Genomic DNA, 23008 nt, shown 5'->3' with positions numbered 1-23008 from the left:
GTCTTTCTTTTTTATGAGAAAGAAATGCGAGTAATAGCCTGTCCCGCGTTGAAGTCGTGGAACTTCTTCTATCGCCTCCTTTTGTAATAACGCTATCACTTCTGCCTTGAGGGCCGATAGATGTTCTTGCCTCCAGTGTATAGGGGGTTGAACTGGAGGCTTGTCTACGAATTCCAGAGTATGGCCATGTTGTATTACATCTAAAACCCATCTGTCCGTTGTTATTGACAGCCAAGCTGGGTAAAATGAAGTCAGGTAATGGGTGCTGCTTCTCGGACAGGTGTCGGATGTGTTGGAGAAGTCATTGTCGTCGATTGGACTGCTGCGACTTCCCTCTCGTAGATGATCTTCCCCTGGACTGTTGGTGATAGTTATTGGAAGATCGAAATTGTTGATTGTTGGAGTACTGGCGAGATCCCTGCTGCTGGTACGGCTGATATCTGTTCGATTGAAATGAGGATCGTTGTGTAAATTGTCCTCGGGAGCCTCTCCTCCGAAAGGACTGAAACCTGCCCTGTTGCAGAGATCCCAGCGCCCGCGCTGTATCTGTGTCAGTTTTGATACTTTGGAGGGCCTCATCGACATGTTTCCCGAACAAGTTCTCTCCATCAAATGGCATGTCCACTATTTTGGCCTGTACCTCAGGTCTGAACGAGGTGGCCTTCAACCATCCCTGCCTGCGCAGGGCTACTGCTCCTGCCATTTGTCGAAAAGCCACTGAGGACAAATCCATAGCGATGTCGATGGATTCAGCTGCTGCCCTAGCTCCATCCTGTAGGATAGCAACCGCCTCTTTTTTATCTTCTGGAAGATGGGAGAGCAAGGGAGCTATATCGCACCACATCTGCCGGTTGAATCTGCTGATGAGGGCTAATGCATTAGAAGCCTTTATGGAAGACGCTGCCATCACCGCAAAGCGCTTCCCTGCGCCGTCCATTCGTCTTCCGTCTTTGTCCGGGGGAACCATTGTTGTCGAAACCGGATTTTTTGAGTTTCTTTGGGCGGCCTGTGTCACCACAGAGTCTGGTCGAGGATGACCAATTAAACAGGCCGGAGACGATTCCGGAGCTCTATATTTTTTGTCTATTCGAGGAACTGAAGCAGCCACTGAAGCCGGGTTCTTCATAATCTTCAAGCCTTCCTCCCAAATAGGGTCGATTATTGGAATAGATCGCATAGATTTGCGTGACTCCTCTTTAAAGTCATAAAGAAAACATTCGGCTTCCTGAACTGGAATGGAAAGATCAAAGCGCTTTGATGCTTTCTCCATGATGTCATGGAAACCTCCTATATCTTGCGGCGGCGAATTCGCTAGTGTTGGAGATGGCGACGGCGTAGTTGGGAGAATATATTGGTCCCATTCATCGTCAACTTGGTTATCTTGAAGGAGTTCTCCTTCTTCCAGTTGGTCGGCGTCACTGTCTTCTAAGTCATCTCTGATTGTCATAATCGGTGGCGATCGGATCTTCTGAGTGGAAGTTTTGGGAGAAGAGTGAGGTGGTCGTACCTGCGTCGGCTTCTCCACCGTCTGTGGCGCTTGAGAGTTTGCTTCCGGGAAACGCCGATAGTAATCGTTGATCATTAGGCGTAAGTCAGTCACCAAGGACACCGGCATGGAAATAGAGTCCTCTCTAAAAGTATGCTGAGGCTCTTCCTCTTCTTCGTAGGCATAAGACTCCTGAAAAGATTCATATCTACGTGAATCTTCCGGAGGGCGATCCTGAAATGAGAAGACTTCTTGCACCTCATGAAATTCCTCCTCATCGGTTTCCTGACTCTTAATGCGAAGTTGGGAAGGACTATAAGCCACTCCTGAGGACTCCTCATTATCGGACTGCAAGTCTAGTAAAGTAGAAGGCGGCAGCGGAGAAATTTTTGTCCATGATATAAAACGTAGTCGTCGACTGTTTTAAAGCAATCGCCGGCGACGCTCTAATTTTCGTCGACGGGGCTGAGGAAACTTCTCTTGACTCTTTAGATTTTTTAAGAGGAGTATGAGGTAATGAAGACGCAGGGGCCCCTTTGTCTTTTGTCTTCTGCTTTTTTAGCTCTGAGCTATCTTCCGAAGTTGAAGATTTTCTCTTCTTTGAAGACTTAGAATCCTCCTCAGAGTCAGAATCTGAAGCGACCTTCTTTTTCTGAAGCCACAACAGAAGACGTGCCTCCCTGTCACGGAGAGTCTTCGCAGAAAAGGTTCTGCAATGTTTACAGTCCTTAGGCACATGTTTAGGGTGCAAGCAATATAAGCAGTCCTTATGTGGGTCCCAAGAGAACAATCTAGGCTTTCCACAGGATCTGCAAGCCAAATAAAAGCCTCTTTTTAGAGCTTTCAGACATCCTGAACAAGAAAAGGTGAAGCACAATACCTTAATCCAGCCAGAAGATGAAAATTCTAGATGAACCAGAGGTCAAAAGTTCACACAGGAACAAAACTGAACAAGGTTCAGGGAGACGACTCCTCACACGAAGGCGGTTGGAAATCTGAGGCAGAAAGGCTCTGCTGGGGAGTGTGAGGGCAGGACTAGCAGCTGATTGGCTGAGTCTTGGACCACATAATGATGAGATTTGGTTACCAAATAAGAGGATTCCCTATGGGATTTTGCTATGCAGTTTTCTTATACTGCTGTGGTCATTCTGTTACCGTGAGACTCCCACCATGACGACGGGGAAGATACAAGCATGTGAATCTATGAAAGATTCAATACTGGAGAAGCACAATGCTCAGATTCCAAACTGATGCAGGAGGTACCCTGGGTGGTATTATTCTTTTAAGGCCCTCATTATAAGCTTAAATTCCTGGAACTTTGAACAAAGATAGACGTTGCCTGTTTTGCAAATATGCGGCTACTGCCGGAAGAGGCAATCAAATGGAAGTGTAGGCTAGACCAGCACGCTGTAGATGCAAAAGGTAACATATTTTGAATAGAGGCATCTAGGGGATCAATATTGTTATTGGTACAATATATAACAAATCTTTTACATTTTGCTGCAAAACATGCTCTGGTAGTAGGCTTTCTTGCTTCTTTAAGAATAGTCGTAACCTAACTATGACTTCAGGAGCTAAATCGCTAGATTGAGCTCCTTGGGATTTGGGTGTCTGACTTCTCCATGGTTCTGCGCAACGCCGCTGGAAACGAGATGCAGCTTTTGATGTGAAACCACTGATAGTTCCAAGAGCGTGGGGAACACGGTTGACGAGCCCAAGTGGGAGCCACTAGAATGAGTGTGAGGGATGTTTGCCTGAGCCTCCAAACCAGAAATGGAAAGAGGGAGAGGCGGAAAAGCGTAGGCTTATATCCCTGACCAATTCATCCATAGGGCATTGCCTTTGGATAGAGGGTGTGGGAACCTGGAGGCGAAGTTTGGGCATTTTGAGTTGTCCACTGTGGCAAACAGATCTATTTGTGGCAATCCCCACTGTTGAAAGTATCGAAGGAGAACTTGGGGATGAAGTTCCCACTCATATATTTGTGGATGCCTTCTGCTGAGGTCGGCAATTTGGTTGATCAGACCTGGGAGGTGCTCTGCCAGAAGATGAACTCTGATGAATTGCCCAACGCCAAATGGTCTGAGAGAGGAGTGACAGTTGATGAGTATGTCCCCCCCCCCCCCATTTTTATACATAGTTGTCATATTGTTCGTGCGGACTAGGACAACTGATTGAAAAGCTTTTAGTGCTAGAAGCTTAGCTAGAAGCTCTAGATAGTTGTTGTGAAGACTTTTGTACTTGTTGTCCCATAGACCTTGAATTGTCAAATTGTGAAGATGGGCACTCCAACCTGTGAGAGATGTGTCTGTTAGCATGATTTGTACACTGCAGAGAGTGATGGTTCCGGCTGTCTACCAACACTAGATGTGTTAATTGACCACGAGATTGAGTTCACTGACGTGCTAAACACTCTTGCAAAGGACGCATGTGTAACCTTGCATGAGGCACTATTGCAATGCATGATGCCATCATTCCAAACAGTTGCATGAAATTCCTGACTGTTAAGTATTGATTGGTCAGAAACTGTAGTAGCAGAGTTTGAATATTTAAAATTCTGGCTCCATTGGGAGGGGCTAGACCTGCGTGATTATTTAGAGTTGCTCCCAGCTAGGACAGCATTTGTGAAGGCTGAAGATGTGACTTTTGTGCATGGACTGTGAAACCTAATTGATGGAGTAGGTCTAACGTAGTTTGAATGAGTTGTAAGCCCTTTTGGTGTGTGCTGGCTTTGATGAGCCAGTCGTATAGGTATGGGAAGACATGAATCGATTGTCTTCTGAGATGTGCTGCCTCTACTGCTAGATATTTTGTGAATACTCTGGGAGCAGCAGTTACTCTGAATGGGAGTACTTTGAACTGATAGTGTTTTCCTGCTATCACAAAACGGAGATATTTGCTATCTGCTGGATGAACCGGAATGTGAAAGTATGCATCTTAAGTACAGCTTGGACATAAAATTGCCTTGGTGTAGAAGTGGAAGTACTTGTTGAAGCGGGGCCATGTGGAAATGTTCTGACAGTAGATTTAACGTCCTTAGATCCAAAATTGGTCTTAAGGAGCCGTACATTTTTGTGGCTCAGAAAGTACAGAGAGTAAACACTTGAGCCTTGGTACTATAACTGAACTGGTTCTATAGCTCCTTTTGATAAAAGAGTTTCTACCTCTTGTTTGAGGAGCTGCAGGTGGTCTGGTGAGAGTTTGTGGGTGTGAGGTGGAATATTGGGAGGATTGCTGGTGAGCTCCAGGAAATAAACATGTCAGATAATGTTTAACACCCGTTTGCCTGATGTTATGAATTGCCAAATGGGCAGAAATTATTGAAGTCTTCCCCCGACAGGTGTTAAATAATCAGGAGGAAGTGTAGGCAAGTCAATATTTATTAGGGGAAGGGGAGTTAAGCGTTGGCGTGGTCTTACCCCTACCTTTGAAATGGTTTCCTCTGTACCCTCCAATTTAGAAGCCTCTAGAGGAAGAGGGTTGCGTGTTGAATTTATATGAGGACGTGTGAGGGTCCAAAGATGTAGTTTTGGAGCCTTCCCTATAAAATGAGCAGCAAAAGGAACCTCTGCTTGATGGAGACTGGATTGCTCCCATGGATTTCGCCACGTCCGTGTCTTTTTTCATCTTTACTAAAGCCTCATCAACCTGAGGTCCAAAAGGATGTTGCTTGTCAAGGGGGGTATTTAAAATAGATTGCTGGACTTCTGGTTTAACACCTGAAATCCTAAGCCAGGCATGTTGACGTAAGAGAATAAAATATAATTTTTCCTTCTTGGACTAGCTTTTGTGCCTTTTTCTTGGGCTCTTCTGGGAGGTATTGAAGTAGGCCTTCTATCGTGTGCCCTGTTATATCTAGCTAGTAGGCCCTGTGTGTTGGCAATGTGCCAGTGGTTAGCAACTTGAGCAGCCACCATTTTACCAGATGCGTCAATTAATTTAGACTCTTTATCCGGAGGAGGTGCATCCCCAGAGGTCTACGGGCTTGCTTTCTTATGACAATTAGAAACTACAAGTGAGTCTAAACGTAGCTGTCCTTTAATAAAACCAGGATCAGATGGTGTGTATATTTGTCAACCCTGGATGCTAAAATACGAGCACGAACAGGGCCCTTAAAAATCTCATCTGTATGCCTTTCAACATAGGGAGACTCTGGTTAGTACCATGTGAAGACCCAAGTGTCTCAGATAAAAAGTTGTCATCCAAAGCCTCTTCATAAAGTTTGACTCCATGATAAGCTGCTGCCCTTGCAATCAGCCCTTGATTAGATACCTTCTCATGTGGAGGTGATTGTTTTGCAGGGTATAAATCTGGATTATCTATGGGTGGATCAATATTATAATCATCCCATGGATCTGTTGGTAAAGGAACATCGTCAACCTCATCATAATCATCATCTCCTAAATCGGGCTGTGTATGAGGAGGCCCCTGTGGTGTTATGTGTAGTGAATTTGAGGCTGGCAGTTGTGGTAATGGTGAAGATTGTGGAGGGGATGACAAAGTAGGGTGGAAAGGACTTGTAGCAACATCCTTTTCCTTCTTAAAAGGAATATTATACCCAGTGTCCTCAAACTAACTAACTTTCCTTTTAGAAGGAGTTTTAGCTAAAACGTGTCCAGCTATTTCTGTTTTGGGTCGAATCTGTCCTTCATGACATCTAATAACGGTTCCAGGGGGATCTTGTTTTGATTTCGGCATCGAAGGTTTCAGTGCCAAACCTTACTTGACTCTTATCCTTCAAAGCAGAAGATTTCGGCTCTGAACCAGGCTTGTGTTTTGGAGTGGAACGTTTCGGATCCAAACACTGTCTCGATTCGGTCCCGAGCCTGAAGGCTTGACTATTTGTTTCAGTTGTCAGGCCCAAGGGCAGGATGTCGGAAACATTGTCTTGGTGCTGACCAAGGCCCAAAAGTAGAGGGGGTGCCAAAGCCTTATGTTTAATGATCGAGAGGATATGGGGTGAGGGGGCTTTAGTACTCACGGCACCCTGTCCTGGTGGAATGTCCTCTAGCTCTAATTGGATTTCTAAGTCAGAATTTGATTCTGGGATTCTGGGATCGAGAAGGCCCCCTTTTCTTCCGCAGCGGTAGCTTCTTCCTGTTTCTTCCTGCTTTGGCGCTTCATTTCTCGTCGTCAAGCCTGCCGATCCTGAAGAGTCTTTTTCGATCATAACGACCGACAAGCCTAACAATCTTCTTCCCTGTGCTCCGGTGAGAGGCACAAGTTGCAGACTTGTTGAAGTCGGTGCAAGGGTACTTCAAGTGGCACCGAGGACAGAACTGAAACTGAGTCCGTTCCATCAGCAGAAGGCTAGACCGACGCGGCTAGGCCCGAAGGCCGCCCATGATGTTCGACAGAAGATGGAAACTTTCCCAATCTAATTGACACGGGAAGTCATTTTACCTCGTGACTGGGAAAGACTTCTTCGAAGAAAAACAACTTGCAAACATCCGGACTCAACACTAGATGGCAGGAGTGCATCTGCAGCACACATGCCTCTAACACACGAGTTACAATGGACTCCAGGACTGAAAAACATTAGTAAACTACATAAGGCATCCTTTAAACATACCCCTATATGCCAAAAATATGGAGGCCAAGGACCCATGTGTTTTGGGGACAAAATGGACCTTTTACAGGAGAATGCCAGTATACAGTTTACTACAGGAAAACAGGGAAATAGCCGGACATGCCAGAAAAGAACCACATAACACGGCTTGAGACGGTGGTAGGCAGTTGCATGTTTTGGCTGTTCTTCTAATCATGTAACCCAGGTCTGGTGTTGACAAAACCTGAAACACATGCTAACCCTACAGTGTGCTCACATAATTGTCCAACTCACTGGGGAGGAAAAAAGACTGCTCCAAGAAGCGCAGAATCACAGAGTACAACAAATTTAAATAGCCACATAAACTACTTTTGTTCAGTCAAGGAGTCTATGTCCCAGTGCCTTATGGGCTTCAGGGAACGTGACAATTAAAGATATTATGTATGCTTGTGGTATTTCTATAGCGCAATCCATCCCAATAGGCAGTAGGCACCATACAGGGCCAAAGACTAGCATAAAGTCAAAGAGGGATAGGAGTGGTGGCATGATTGGTGACTGTTAATGAATTATGACTGTGTTCTTTAAAGAGGCTCATCTTCAACTCTTTCCTAAATTGTAGCTGTGTTGGGGCAGCCCTAAAGGATACGGGGATGTTGTTCCAGATCCTGGATCCTAAAATTAAAGTGTAAATCCAAATCACATTTTTAAGCCCAAAAGAAAGGATTTGACAAGTTATAATATTCACACTCAAAAGTAGAAGGCAGAAGATGGCATGTTATGTTATGGGATTTGTAGAGCGCATGGCTGCCCGGCAAAGGGACGTGCCAGTGCTACAGCCAGAGAGGAGGATGCAAGAGGAACTGCTAGGTCTTCATGGCCTTTCTAAAAGACAGGAGGTTTGTGGTGTTTCTGATAGAGAGTGGCAGAGTTCCACAGAGCGCGGTGCAAGCACCTTGAAAGAGCATCCCCCTGCTCTAGCCCTACAGAATCGCATGACATGTCAATCTGCAACACAAACACTGACAATATATTTCAAAGTTATATTTTAAACATATTGAATTAAGCAAATAGAAGGTCAGTAGGAAAATGTACTGTTGACCTTACCCGCTTATCCAATGTCCTTTCTCTTACAAAGCCAAGTAGCTGATCATTTACTAAGGAAAGATCTCTCTTCCCTGCAGTTATAATGGTAACAATGACATCATGGCGTATGGCTTCTTCGGGATCATGGGACCGAACCTTTAAGAATTCTGGAAAAATTTCACATGTTTTACAATTATTGATCTAAGACTGCTACATTTGATAAATCATTAAAATTTCAACAAAGCTCGTCATCATCCTCGACTATTTAATATAGCCAAAAATGACTGCAGCACAGTTATCAAAGATGAACTGAATTGCATTCATTGCGATTTCTTTTTTTTTTTCTTTGGAGTTTTATATAGGGCGAACTAGAGCCGAGACATCGGGTATCGGAGCGCTATACATAGCACTAGTCTTGTTACAGAAGGACACATTCATTTTTGTGAGGCACGGGGAGATTAAGTGATTTGCCCAGAAACACAGGATGTTTAGCATCGTTGACGAGACTCTAACCCAGTTCTCCAGCTTTGAGGTCGACCGCTCTAGCCGTAAGGCTACATCCTCTCCCCTATGCTCTTGTTCTCTGTATCAGATAAGACAAGTCTTATATGTAAATGCCTCCCAATTAAATAATGAAAACAGGTCAAAACAGCAATTCGAATTTAGAATGACGAGAGAATGAGACAGGACGCTACAACAGCAAGGCCTAAACAATATGACCCATAATAGACAAAGACACAATTAAACTTTAGTACACACAATTGGTTTCTAGTTGAGACAATCCCAGTTTTGTTAACTTACCAGTCAAATCTCTTGCTAAATCTGGATGGTTCATTAAGCAATGACTGGCAAACTTCACACACTCTAATCTCACAGGGACATGAATATCATTGAACCTGAATGAAAAACATGCAAAAATCAATCCACAATATTCCACAACAGTCCACAAGAATAGAGGAGTTTGAATGTTTCACAAACCTTTTTTTTTTCAGAATGAAAAAAAAACAAATAAACAAAATACAATATAATTAATACTATAAAGTGGCATAAGAAAGCAATGCATGTTTCTAATTTACTGCTAACCTGCATCTATGGAAAGTCACCAGTAGCACAATGCGTCCCTACCATTTTCCTAAAGTAGGTACAATTGAAGTAGATCAATGATCACAGTCCCCAACATTGGGGAGGGGCAAAAAAAAGAATCTGAATGTTTGAATCACATGAGAATCTTTGGTAGCTTGACTATCCACAAAGTAATCTGTAAATGAGTTGACACAACTATGTACATCCTGGAGGAGCATTTCTTGCAAGTCGATTGTGGACAGGGTCAAGAGTCGAAGTTCGAACTGTAATTCACGCAACAGATCTGAATGGAACAAACAATACACTTTGATAGAACCGATGTAGAAAATATATATCTTAAGAACTGTCTGTGCAAAACAGCCAAAATTTGGCTTGTTGGGCAGAAGCGTTTTATGAAGCCAATGTGACACACGAGTACTTCTAAATACTAGGTTATATAAAGAGGGCTCTGCTGTGGACTAATAAAGAGAGTAGTTTCACCAATATAGAAGAATGACAACTAAGGTAAGAATTTTTAGTGTGTATTGCGCTATGTAAGGAATATGCTACTTACCAGTATGCATCTGTTCTTGGCATGTAGAGCTGCAGAGTTGTACACTTAGCATAGGTCGCCATCTGGTGTTGGGCCCGGATGTTTGCAGTTTGTTTTTCTTCTTGGACCGTGCTTGGAAGTCACGAGTTTGGTGACTCCTCCTTCGGTCCGTACTGCGCATGGGCTTCGGCTCCATCCTCAGATTGTTTTTCGCCAACAGGGAAATGATGGAGCGTAGTAATAACAGTGAGAAACCCATGTGTGTTGTATCTAAATAAGATGGACTGGAACGGATACAGGTAGCCGGGGAGGCGGGTGGGCGTGTACAACTCTGCAGCTCTACATGCCAAGAACAGATGCATACTGGTAAGTAGCATATTCCGTTCGAGGCATATGAGCTGCAGATTGTACACTTAGCATAGATTATATAGCAGTACCCAACCCTAGCGGCGACCACCGGTATCCGTTGCAGCTGTTTGAAAGAGTGTTTTTAGTACAGCCTGGCCCACCCTAGCTTGCTGCTGGGAATGCACATCTACACAGTAGTGTTTTGTGAATGTGTGCGGTGTAGACCATGTGGCTGCCTTGCATATGTCATCTAAGGGTATATTCCCTAGAAAAGCCATAGAAGCCCCTAACTTTCTTGTAGAGTGGGCTTTAGGGGGAACAGATAATGTTCTCTTTGCCTTCTGATAGCAAATTTGTATGCATTTTACAATCCACCTAGCTATCCCTGATTTTGAGATGGGGTTGCCTTTATGTGGTGGAGAAAAGGAAACGAACAACTGTTTGGTCTTCCTGAAGGGTTGCGTTCTTTGTATGTAATATAGCAACGCTCTTTTCACATCTAGTGTGTGTAAGGCCCTTTCCGCAACAGATTGGGGTTGCGAAAAGAAGACAGGTAGTTCCACTGATTGGTTGAGGTGGAAGGGGGTAATGACTTTGGGCAGGAACTTCGGATTAGTTCGAAGTATGACCTTGCTGTGATGCATTTGTATGTAAGGTTCCTGTATGGTGAACGCTTGTATTTCACCAACCCTTCTAAGGGAAGTGATAGCTACAAGGAAAGCTGTTTTCCAGGTGAGAAATTGTAGCTCACATTTGTGCATTGGTTCGAAGGGCGGACCCATTAGTCGTGTAAGGACCAAATTTAGATTCCATACAGGGGAGGGTGGTGCCCTGGGAGGAATTACTCGTTTAAGGCCTTCCATGAAGGCTTTAATAGCGGGCACTCTGAAGAGTGACAAATGCTGTCTGTTTTGTAGATAGGCAGCGATCGCTGCTAGGTGTAGGCGTATGGATGAATACGCCAGGTTACACCTGTGAAGATGGAGCAGATAGCATATGATGTGTTGTATGGATGCATCTAGAGGGTTGATTGTATTGTTACGGCAGTACATTACAAATCTTTTCCACTTTGCGGCATAGCATGCTCTAGTGGTAGGACGTCTGGCTTCCATGATTATGTTCATGCAATCAGGGGGAAGGTTAAGGTACCCGAATTCTAAGATTTCAGGAGCCAGATCGCCAGGTTGAGCTGAGCTGGGTCCGGGTGCCTGATTTCTCCATGGTTCTGGGTCAGGAGGCATGGGGAAAGGTGCAGTTTTTGATGTGGTACCACTGATAGTTGTAGTAGCGTGGTGTACCACGGCTGTCTGGCCCACGTCGGAGCTACCAGAATGAGTGTGAGGGAGTGCTGTTGTAGTTTCCTGACCACTAATGGAATTAGTGGGAGAGGTGGAAAGGCGTATGCAAATCTGCCTGACCAGTTCATCCATATCGCATTGCCCTTGGACAATGGGTGTGGGTATCTGGCGGCGAAGCTTGGGCATTTTTTGTTTTCGTGGGTGGCGAAGAGGTCTATTTGAGGATGCCCCCACTGTTGGAAGAATGGGTGAAGAACTTGTGGATGCAGTTCCCATTCGTGTAGTTGTTGAGTCTGTCTGCTGAGCAGATCTGCTATGGTGTTTTGTACGCCTGGAACATGTTGTGCCAGGAGAAAAATGTTTTGGGGAATTGCCCATCTCCATATGCTCTGGGCTAAGCGGGAGAGCTGGGGAGAGTGTGTCCCCCCCTGTTTCTGTATATAATACATCGCAGTCATGTTGTCTGTGCGAATGAGGACTGCTTTGCCTGAAATCTGCTTTTGGAAAGATTTTAGGGCTAGAAAGATCACCAAAAGCTCCAGATGGTTGATGTGGAGCGTTTTTTGCTGTGGCGTCCATAGACCTTGCATTGTGAGGTGTAAGAGGTGCGCTCCCCAGCCGGAGAGCGATGCGTCCGCTGTTAGAGTCACTTGGGGAACCGGGTCCAGGAACGGCCGTCCCTTGGAAAGGTTTGTGGTGTTCCACCACTGCAGAGAGTGATGTGTGCGGCCGTCCACCAACACCAGATCCGTCAGCTGACCCTGGGCCTGGTTCCACTGTTGTGCTAGGCACTCCTGAAGTGGACGCATGTGGAGTCTTGCATGGGGCACTATGAAGATGCAAGACGCCATCATCCCTATGAGCTTCATAAACACTCTTGCTGGTAGAGAGTGTTGAGGAAGGAATATTTTGCGTAAGGCTAGAATGCTTGTGATTCTGGCTGAGTTTGGATAGGCAATACCTTTTGAGGTGTCTATGGTGGCCCCGAGATATTGCTTTGTGTGAGATGGTATGAGGTGGGACTTTTGGTAGTTCACCGTGAAGCCTAGCTGATGAAGCAGTTGGATGGTGCTGTTTGTATGTTGCACGCATTGGTGGTAGGACGCGGCTTTTATGAGCCAGTCGTCTAAGTAAGGGAAGACGTGAACATGTTGACGTCTGAGGTGTGCTGCTACTACTGCTAGGCATTTGGTAAACACCCGTGGTGCAGTGGTGACCCCGAAGGGGAGAACCTTGAATTGGTAATGTTGCCCGTCCACCACGAACCTGAGGTATTTTCTGTGAGAGGGGTGTATTGGAATGTGAAAGTACGCGTCTTTCAGATCCAGTGTTGTGAGAAAGTCTCCCTGGCAGAGGAGTGGGAGGACTTGTTGTAAGGTGACCATGTGAAAGTGGTCTGAATGTATGTAGGCATTTAGAGGCCGGAGATCCAGAATGGGTCTGAGGGTCTCGTCTTTCTTTGGGATTAAGAAATATAGGGAGTAGACCCCTAGATTTCGTTGATTGTCGGGTACCTGCTCTATGGCGTGTTTCTGGAGGAGCGAGAGTACCTCTTGTTTGAGCAGTGTGGAATGCTCTTGGGACATTGGGCGGTGCCTTGGTGGGATATTGGGTGGGGTAGATGTTAGCTCGAGGCAGTACCCTGACCGAATGATTTGGGTCACCCATTTGTCCGATGTTATGGACTCCCATACGTGGATAAAATCTTGTAGTCTGCCCCCGACCGGAGTGGAATGGTCTGGGGGGAGCGAAGGGGAGTCATTGTGCGGGTGGGGTGGCAGAACGGGTATTGTTGGTTTTGCCCCTGCCCTTATTGTTGTTGCCTCTGTAGCCACCTCTTTGGTTGCCCTTTGAAAAGGTATTTTGAGGAGGGGATTTGTAGGAGGTAGAGGCATTATCGGTGGAGGAGCCTCTACCTGTGCCACGAAAGGACGAGCGTCGAAAAGAACGCTTAGAGGCTTGGGTCTGGAGCGCTCCCATAGACTTCGCTGTGTCTGTATCTTTCTTCATTTTTTCGAGCGCTTCGTCTACCTTTGGGCCAAAGAGTGTTTGCTGGTCAAAGGTGTGATTAAGTATTGATGTCTGGACCTCAGGCTTGAACCCTGATATCCTGAGCCAGGCATGGCGGCGAAGCAGGACACTGGTGTTTATGGCTCTAGAAGCAGTGTCTGCTGCATCGAGGGCACACTTAATGGAGGTGTTTGTGATTAGTTTGCCCTCCTGTATCAGGTCATGAGCTTGGCGTTTGTATTTCTCTGGAAGGTGCTGCATAAGAGCCTCTAATTCATCATAGTGTGCTCTATCATATCGCGCAAGCAGTGCTTGTGTATTTGCAATGCGCCACATGTTTGCAGCCTGGTAGGCGGTGCGTTTACCAGACGCGTCCAGAAGTTTAGATTCCTTGTCTGGTGGTGGGGCATCTCCTGAGGATTGGGAGTTAGCCCGCTTTCTAGCTGTGGAGACAACTAGGGAATCTAGAGGAGCAGGGCCCTTGATGTATGCAGGGTCTGTGGGTGCCGCCTTGTACTTCTTCTCTATTCTAGGGTTTAGTACTCTGGCTCTGACAGGGTCTTTGAATACCTCTGTAGCGTGCTTGGTGACACCCTTAAGCATGGGTAAAATAGCAGTGGAACGATCTTGTAAATCAAATGTATCCAGTAGGAAGTCTTCTTCCACTGGTTCCGTGTGCATGTCCACCCCATGGTAGTGTGCTGCTCTCTGCACTAAATGGTGAAACCCTAAAGAGTCCTCTGGAGGAGACGGCCTTGATGGGTATAGGTCGTCTTGAGGTACATTGGGTACATCAGGGTTATTATAATCCTCCCATGGATCTGGGGTCCCTGGTGGAGTGGGATCCATTGGGGCGTCCCCTGGGTCATTGTCCGGGTCCCCGTCATCCGGATCTGGGGATGGGGCCGGATCGTAGTGAGGTAAAGGTGGAGGGGGTGGTGGTGGGAGGGGGGGTGGCAGTGGGGAGGGTACTCTAAGGGGAGAAGTAGCTGAGTCCCTCTTTTTGGGTGGAGGAGGAGGAGCCGGAGCCTCAAGGCGACGCTTCTTAGTAATCACAGTCAAAAGGCCAGTCTTTGGATCTCTGGACAAAGTCTTTTGTAAAGGGTCTGGTGTAAACAGAGCCAATGGCGCCGAGTCGTCTGTCGGCACCGGCGATTTCGGAACCGGAGGTTTCGATGTTCTGTGTACGCCTTGCTTTTTGGAGGTCTCCGTGTGTTTCGGCGTCGAATGCTGTTTCGGCGCCGGAGCGTCGGTGCCGACCGATTTTTGTTTGTGTTTGGTCGGCGCCGAGTGTCCAGGCTTCGGCACCGGTGGTTTCGGAGTCGAGCTGGATTTTGCAGGCTTCGGTGCCGAGTGGTGTTTATCGGCACCGGGCGTCGGCTGGCTCGATCCCGAGCTGCCGTGAGACTTTGAGTGCTTCGACACCGGGCCCGAAGGTGGGGTGATCGAGGCTTTGGTTTTGGTTTTGCCCAGGCCGGCAGGCGAGGGAGTAACCGGAGTCTCTTTGGTTTTTGGTGCGGGGCTGGGAGGGGGCATTGTACTCACGGCCCGCTGTCCTGGTGTTACGTCCTCCAGGTCGGAGTCGTCGGCCTCGGAAGCGCTGACGATGTCTTCTCCCAGTTCGGTGTGTGTCTGCCCCGAAGCTTCGGCGTCGTCTCCGAAGATGTCCGGTGGAACTGTCGAGGATGAGTGCGCCATGGTGCGTCGAGCCCTTCGATCTCGGATCGTTTTCTTCGATCGAAAAGACTTGCAGGCGGGGCAGTCTCGAGCCTCGTGTTCCGGAGAGAGGCAAAGGTTACACACCTGATGGAGGTCGGTGTGGGGAAATTTAGACCCACATTCTGGGCACTTTTTAAACTGAGTCCTTTCCATCGGCCGGGACCGGAGTCGCGGAGGGCCCGAAGGCCGGTGTCGATGTACGGGATGGAAAAAGTGCCGCTTCGAGAGATGAAGATGATGAAGGAACTCGAAGAATCGAGGATTTTCCGTCGAGGCTGGAACCGTAGAAGTTCGAAGCCGGAGCACGAAGTATCACATCCGAGCCCGATGGCGGAAAAAAACAATCTGAGGATGGAGCCGAAGCCCATGCGCAGTACGGACCGAAGGAGGAGTCACCAAACTCGTGACTTCCAAGCACGGTCCAAGAAGAAAAACAAACTGCAAACATCCGGGCCCAACACCAGATGGCGACCTATGCTAAGTGTACAATCTGCAGCTCATATGCCTCGAACATACAGTTCTGAATAATAGACCAATCACAACTGAAAGTTCATGAAAAACATTCTTACACCATTTGTATTCCTCATGAATGAATGAATGAAGATAGATTTATATTGCGCAACTAAAACCCGAAGGCATCAAGGCGCCTACAAACAGATCAAAATCAGAAAACAGAGCACCACTACGGGTATGATTTTGCGAAAAGACGGGTTTTCAAGGCAACTCTAAAAAGCTGTAAAGTGGGAAGAGACCTGAGTTCCAGTGGAAGATCATTCCACCACTTAGGTGCCAGAAAAGAGAAGGCTTTGCCTCCCCATCTAGCTTTCCGAATACGGGGGACTAGTAAGAGAAGTCTGTTGGAGGAGTGCAAGTTCCTGGAGGGGCTATAATGAGACAGAATAGATCCCACTCCAGAAGAGCTACCATTAGCTAGAGCCCTATAGGTCATACACATGGTCTTGAAAAGTATCCGGTCCTCTATAGGAAGCCAGTGTAACAATTTTCTGGCAGAAGTAGCCGAGGCATGTCTGGGCAGATCAAGGACAAACCTAGCTGCTGCATTCTGGGCTACTTGCAGGCGCTGCAGCAGACTTCTATTAAGTCCCACATATAGCGCATTGCAATAGTCCAGCCGGGAACCAATAAGAGCAACAGCAACTTGTTTCCTTGCCTGCTGCGAGAGATAGTGTCTAATTTTTCTCAGTATATATATAATGCCCCAGCAGGTAGAGACCGTTCTATTAACTTGTTTACACATGTTGAGGGTGGGGTCGATCAAAACTCCTAGGTTTTTGGCCGACGAGGCGGGATCAGGACACATTCCCAATGAGTCCGGCCACCAATCATGAGACCAAACCTCTTCCTTCCCTCCAAACACCATCACCTCCGTCTTCTCCCCATTCAGTTTCAATGAATTATGGATCATCCATTGTCCCACTGCCTCCATACAAGATTTAAAATTGGAGGCAGTCGACCTAACTGACTGGGAAAGAGAGACTAGGATCTGTGTGTCATCTGCATAGGAAACTACCTCCATCCCAAAAGATCTAATTAGTCTGGCAAGGGGGGTCACATATATGTTAAAAAGGGTCGGACTTAAGGCCGACCCCTGAGGGACCCCACATTGCACAGACATGGATGGAGATAAAAACTCGCCCAACTTCACTCTTTGCTCTCTTTGGCCGAGGAAAGAGGTCAATAGACACAAGGCTGCTCCCTCAACCCCAATCTCCCTCAGACGAGATAAGACTGAGGGAGAGAGGGTATCAAAGGCTGCCGTGAGGTCCAGCAGGATAAGGAGGGCAGTCTGGCCCCCATCCACACGTGTGCGGATATTATCCAACACCATGGTGAGGGCCGACTCGGTGCTATGTTCCCTCCTGAAACCATGCTGGGAATGATCAAGGCAGCCTGTACTTTCTACAAAAGCTGCGAGATGCTTATTAAGGTGAGTTTCTAACATCTTCGCAGGGGCAGGGAGTAGTGAGATGGGGCGGAAGTTCTTTAAGACCCCAGGATCAAGAGATGGTTTCTTGAGTAAAGGCTTCACTACCGCCCTTTTCCATTGAGGGGGGAAGATACCATCCTTCATGGCCCTATTCATGATGTCAACAAGGGGGGGCAAAAGGGTTTCCCTGCATTGCTTAAGGATCTTAAGAGGACAAATATCCAGAGGTGAGCCTGACTTGAGGTTATTCAGGAGGATCTCTGAATCTTGCAAGGAGAGGAAAGGGAAGGACTCCAAACGTCCCAGAGAGAAGTTCTCCGTGGGGACCGTGGGAACAGGGGCCACATCCCTAAATACAGGGGGCTCAGTAGTCAGGGTCCTCTGCAGCTCTAAGGCAGAATAAATATCAGAGATCTTCGTCTGAAAGAAGACAGCTATGCTGTCACAGAACTGCTGCGAGGCAGTAACAGGGTCCGGGGTTTGAAGGGACATAAGAGAGTCCACTATCCTGAAGAGCTCCTTAGGGGAGGACAAAGAGGAGGTAAGGGACGTAAAGTATTCCTGTTTAGCCCTTATCACTTCCAGCTTATACTTCCTCATCAGGATTTTGTGGGCCTCCTTGTCCACCCAATCCCAACTGGTATGCCAAAGCCGCTCCCGTCTCCTAACTTCCTGTCTGAGAGATCTTAGGTGTTCCGAAAACCAAGGGGCAGAGGGCTTTTTTCTTGCTGAGTAACGCACCCGGATAGGAGCCAACTCATCTAGTGCCTCAGTGACAGGCTTTTCAAATTGCATAACCGCCACCTGAACATTCTCCTCTTGAGGAATGGCCAGGCTGGGAGCCCAAGGGGCAAAAGAACTGTCAGTAATTTTCTTAAAGTCCCTACGGAGTTCTAATTTGCTCAGAGCTTTATCGTGCCTGTCCACATTCGGGCAAGACACCTCAAACGGGACAGCCAAATGATCGTACCATGAGAGGAAGAAGGGGTCTTTTACCACCAACCTCTCATCATTCGAAAAGATCCCGTCTAACGTATGACCCGCTCGATGGGTAATACCTCTGACCAATTGAGTCAATCCACAAGCAGACATGACCTCCAACAGGGAAAGAGTATCCGTGGTCTCCTGCAACTCTAAGTGATAGTTTAGGTCTCCCAGAACCGTTAGATTTTTTCGACCAAAATAGGGTTCTAAAATGTGGACCAGCTGAAGTCCAAAATCCCTTCTGAGACCAGGGGGACGATAAATCAAAATCCCATTAAAATTGGTCTCAAGAACACCTTTAAGAGAAAAATACATGGCCTGGAAATTATCTTTAGGGTCTGATAGAGATAGAGTATTGCAATAGAAACTGTCCTTATACAGAATCGCTAAACCTCCTCCCACATGGCCAATTCTATCCTGCCGAGATAGGCAGTAGCCCATAGGGACCGCTTCCACAAGGTCTGGACCAGAGGAGTCCCTTGCCCAGGTCTCCGTGACGAAGACCCATGAGGGTTTCCTGTCCAGTACAAGCTCCCTAAATGCAGTATTGTTCTTTATCAATGAACGGGCATTAACAAGGATACAATCGTCACTCACCAGACTGATTCCAGTATCGGTATTATGTCTTGACGAGTGGGAGGATGGGGGGGAAATCAAATCCCCAGAACCTCTCAGTGAGCATCCACAGCCTAACGGAAATAGAAACTCATCCGGAGCGTTCTTGTGGGAACATGGGAGTCTGGGAGGTTTCAGCCTGAGAAGATCGTTCATAGAATACGAACGAGGTATAGGATTTTCCCTACACTGACCTGATGTCCAGCCGGCCAGCCCGTCCTCAGCGCGGACGGGCGCAGACGGGCTGGACTCTGGCGTGACTCCGGCGTCACTGTGGCGCCCACGCTGCGCGCAAACGCTGCGCGTCATAATGTCCAGTTAAAATAGGGCTCTACCCTGACCACCTGACTGCTAGAACGCTAGAGCGCCGAGTGAGGAGAAGAGCTTCCCTGGAACCAACCCAAGATGGCGCCCAGTAGTTGCACAACGCGAGGGCCAGAGCCGCCAGATAGCGGTGAGGGAGACAATTTAAGTGCGGCAATGCGGAGGGTGAGTAAAAGCAGGGGGGAAAACCTAGGTTAAACTAAAAACAAAATAATATACAAAACGGGATATTTTAAAAATTGCTAACGCGTCTTAAAGCCAGCACAACGCACATGTGGGATCAAAAACACGTCATAACCATCTCAACAACATCCTGCAGACCTAGGTTATTATTCAACTTACTTAACCATTCTTCAAGCAAGATACAACCTGAAGTAACTGTACAAACTTGGTACCTATCATCTTTCCACCACCCATCTGTAGTCTCCTGTCCATCTACAAAATCACACTCCATTCAAGATAAACAATCTGCTGCTTTGTTATAAATTCCTGGAATGCATTGAAATCCCAAATGAAAGTACTACTAAGCAATTACCCACCTACAAACACAAGACAAAATTCCATCCAAACCTTTCCTTGCAAACAACTCCTTCAATGACTTGTGTTAAGAATGGACAATAACATTGCATCCCTATAATATTGCTTTAATTTGATAATAGCCCAAAACACAGCCAATGCCTCTTTTTCAATAGTGGTGTGCCTGGTTCCCGCCTCCATAAGACTCCTTGAAGCAAAAGCATTTACTTCTTGACCATCTTGAATTTATTAGAACACAATCCCCAAACCCTCAAGATTGACATAGGTAGTTAAAAGACACAACCAACATGGAATAAGTCTACTTAGAGCCTGGTTTAAACCAAGCAATCATTGATGACCAAAACCTCCTTCTTACAATCTTCACACCAAGAGAGCACTGTACCTTTCCTCAAAAGTTTCCTGATGACAAACGTTTTACTTGCAAAGTCCGAAATAAATTTGGAATAAAGCTCTGCCATGCCTAAAAACACATGAACTTCTTGCTTTCTACTAGGGGCTTTTAATCCTAGAATGTTGACTAATTTTTCCAGTTGATGCACCCCCTCTTTAGAGATCACAAGCCTTAAATATGTCAGTTCCCCACACGCTAATTTGCATTTGTCAATCAAAATAATGCCATTGTGATTGAAAATATCCAAAATTTGCTTAATAGCAGCCATGTGGTTGCCATGCGAATCACTGTAAATAAGATCTTGAAAAAACTTTAAATTCGGCAAATATCCTAACAAACTCATCATCAGCCTTTGAAAGATTGCTGCGGCTGAGCACAAACCAAAAGGCATACGTCTTGATCTGTAAAAAACAAAAGGTGTGTTAAAACTTTTGAGTCTTCTCTGTTTAACCTGGCGATATGCAGAGGTAAGTTCCAAACCAGTAAAATATCTTGGTTACCCAGCAAACTAATCATTTCAGTAATATTGGGTATTCATCCGCAACCCGTTCACTGAGTTGTCTCAGACACCACACAATTTAATGTCTCCGGTGGATTTAAGATACTACAACCAAGGGAGGCAGCCAGTATGTGGCCTTTACAGGATCAATAATTTCTTCTGAACAAAGACGTGCCAATAATCACTTCAAAACAAGGTAGTAATGGTTCCTCGTAGGGAAATTTACCACACTTCACATATTACTGTATTGTTCTCCATCCAATGATGTGTGAATGTATCTAATCAATTGGCTGTTCATTTTAATAGGATGCATGCAGCTTCTGAAAATATAAAACTTAGTTTCCATGGCATTGCAGTGGCAGAGGACAACGCACGAGGTGGGGATAGAATTCTAGCATTGAGAAAACTGGAAACTAGATGGTTGATTAAACTTAGATCTGTTGACCTAGGACTCTATGTGGATATAGAATTGCATGTGTTCCTCCGTGATTAATAGCATACAGAGTAATTGTTAAACAATACTCAATGTGATTAGAGGACTTTGTGTTTCTCCCCGATTGATACAGTGCATTTGTAAATGGATACTGTAATATAAATGTCAAACATGACTCTCCTTCCATGATAAGATCAACAATGGTGGACTAATCTCTTTGTAATATGTTCTGAATTGTTTTTCATTATACCTTATATATGTACTGATTATCTATTCACCATGTCACAGTGTCTTGTGATTTGACACTACAATTGAATTGCACAATAAGTTTCTTTTCAGGAGAAGAATAATGATGATGATGGAATAACATTATATTCTGTGATGTACATCTTGTCTCACCATGTCTCCTACACTTACTGCTCATCTCTCCTCTCGTGCTTTCTCGCACTTCTCACTGAGTTGACTCAATCTGGTGAGCTCTCTTTTTTCACTGACAATGATCATGTGTTATCTAATGGTACCGTAATACGAGTGGATCATTACACTAGGACACGTACAAGTTTGGAACTAATATTTCATTTCACCCTGTTATGAATAGGTCAGTTTTCTGGTTACATACTAGGATGTAGAAGTATGGATGGGACATTACTACCCCCTGGCATTTCACAAAAATAGAAGACAAAAATAGAAAATGCCAATAACATTCAGGATATAAGGGCATTTCATAACAGAATATGCCAATAACATTCGGGATATAAGAGTAGGTCAGCCGCTAGAGTGACAAGAAAAATATATCAAATAGGATAAAATTCAGGCATTCGCCCAATTGATATTATTTAATTATGTTCAATTTTATCAAGGACCACCTGACTATAATGAGAATTAATCCATAACGGCTTTTGGATTTAGTTTTCTATCCTTAATTACTGTGTATGAATGACACATTACACTCTAAATGTCCAGGTGTTAGTGGTGTCAGATTTTAAATATGTATTCTATAGCCCCTTAAAAATGGTGCTGCATCAGGTCTGCATTTGCGTGTATCAAACAGAAAATGAGATTCACGGATGGGGAAGTCACATGACTATGGCTGGGCGCTCAAAAGAACAATTGAGAATGATGCGCATACACCGTGCCAAGAACTCAGATTCGCGCTGCGGTACATTTTGCAAACTTCGCTCTGGCAAGTTAAGACTTCGAGTTTCTGGAATCCAGAAGTTTTAGTGGATTTCTAGATATGGGCTGCGTTTGTTGTGTTATATTTATTTTTCTAGTGAGGAGGCTTATGAAGGACTCCGGATCTTGTTCGTAGGTGTATGGACTAAACACCACGTTTTGAGGACATAAGAGTGCATTTGTATATTTTTTTTTTTAAACGGTAAACTAGATATCTCGTTATTCATATTAATATATATATATAATTTTTTAATAATCTCTTTGGTTACATTTAGAGATTCAATAACTTTCATATGCCTTAGTTATTTATACAATGGGTAATTTGGGGTCACGGTAGGACACAGATATACAAATTATAAATTTTTTCTATTCTGTAGAATTTTAACAACTTATGCGAACTTAATACACTAATGCCCCCATAGACCTATTTGAGCCAATATAGAATATCAGGATACGATACAGAGGCCGAACAAATTTGGAAGGAATTTTGGATTAAATTTCTCTGGTAATTTATATTATTGAGATTCAGGATGTAATTCATGCTTTCCCTAATTTCTGAATGATATATCACTATATTCTTATATTTATTTTATTTGGTAGAAACAACAATGCTGTAATTAAGGAGACCGCCATTTAATCGTGGACACCTCATGTGGACGTGGAACATACTTGCAAGTATGTTGACCTGATGTTACAATTATTGGGTAGACAGCTTGGGTTAGCAGAGAGGATCGTTATGCGATACATAGGCCCGTTTATTTCTTTAAGATCTTTAGGCCAGACTGCTTAGACTGTCTACAGCACCAACTTATATCAGGCAGTCGTTTAACGTTTGGCTGTTCCCTTATTACAGACTTGTTTTTAAACACCTACTGACTTTTGAATATGGATCTAGGACGTCGGAATTTTAAGGCCAGGGACGTCTAGACTTTATATTGCTGAACTGGTGGGGTCATCTATATACACACACTCTCACTTTCTAAATACTATGGCT

General features: G+C 45.4%; 1 protein-coding gene across 1 annotated transcript in view; it reads right to left on the bottom strand.

The window, feature by feature from the left end:
• Positions 1-23008, bottom strand: part of PDS5A (PDS5 cohesin associated factor A) — a 1513477-nt gene that overhangs the window by 1263866 nt on the left and 226603 nt on the right. The window contains exons 10-11 of the mRNA XM_085642237.1: positions 8919-9013; positions 8139-8284 (exon numbers count right to left, since the gene is read on the bottom strand). Of these exons, the coding sequence (XP_085498363.1) occupies positions 8139-8284; positions 8919-9013 (241 nt within the window). The remainder of the gene's footprint in view (positions 1-8138; positions 8285-8918; positions 9014-23008) is intronic.

The sequence above is a fragment of the Triturus cristatus genome, chromosome 2_2 (genome assembly GCF_964204655.1).
Source record: "Triturus cristatus chromosome 2_2, aTriCri1.1, whole genome shotgun sequence".
In the NCBI taxonomy this organism is placed as follows: Eukaryota; Metazoa; Chordata; class Amphibia; order Caudata; family Salamandridae; genus Triturus; species Triturus cristatus.
Note: the sequence above shows the minus strand (reverse complement) of the source record. Positions and strands in the feature narration are given on the sequence as shown.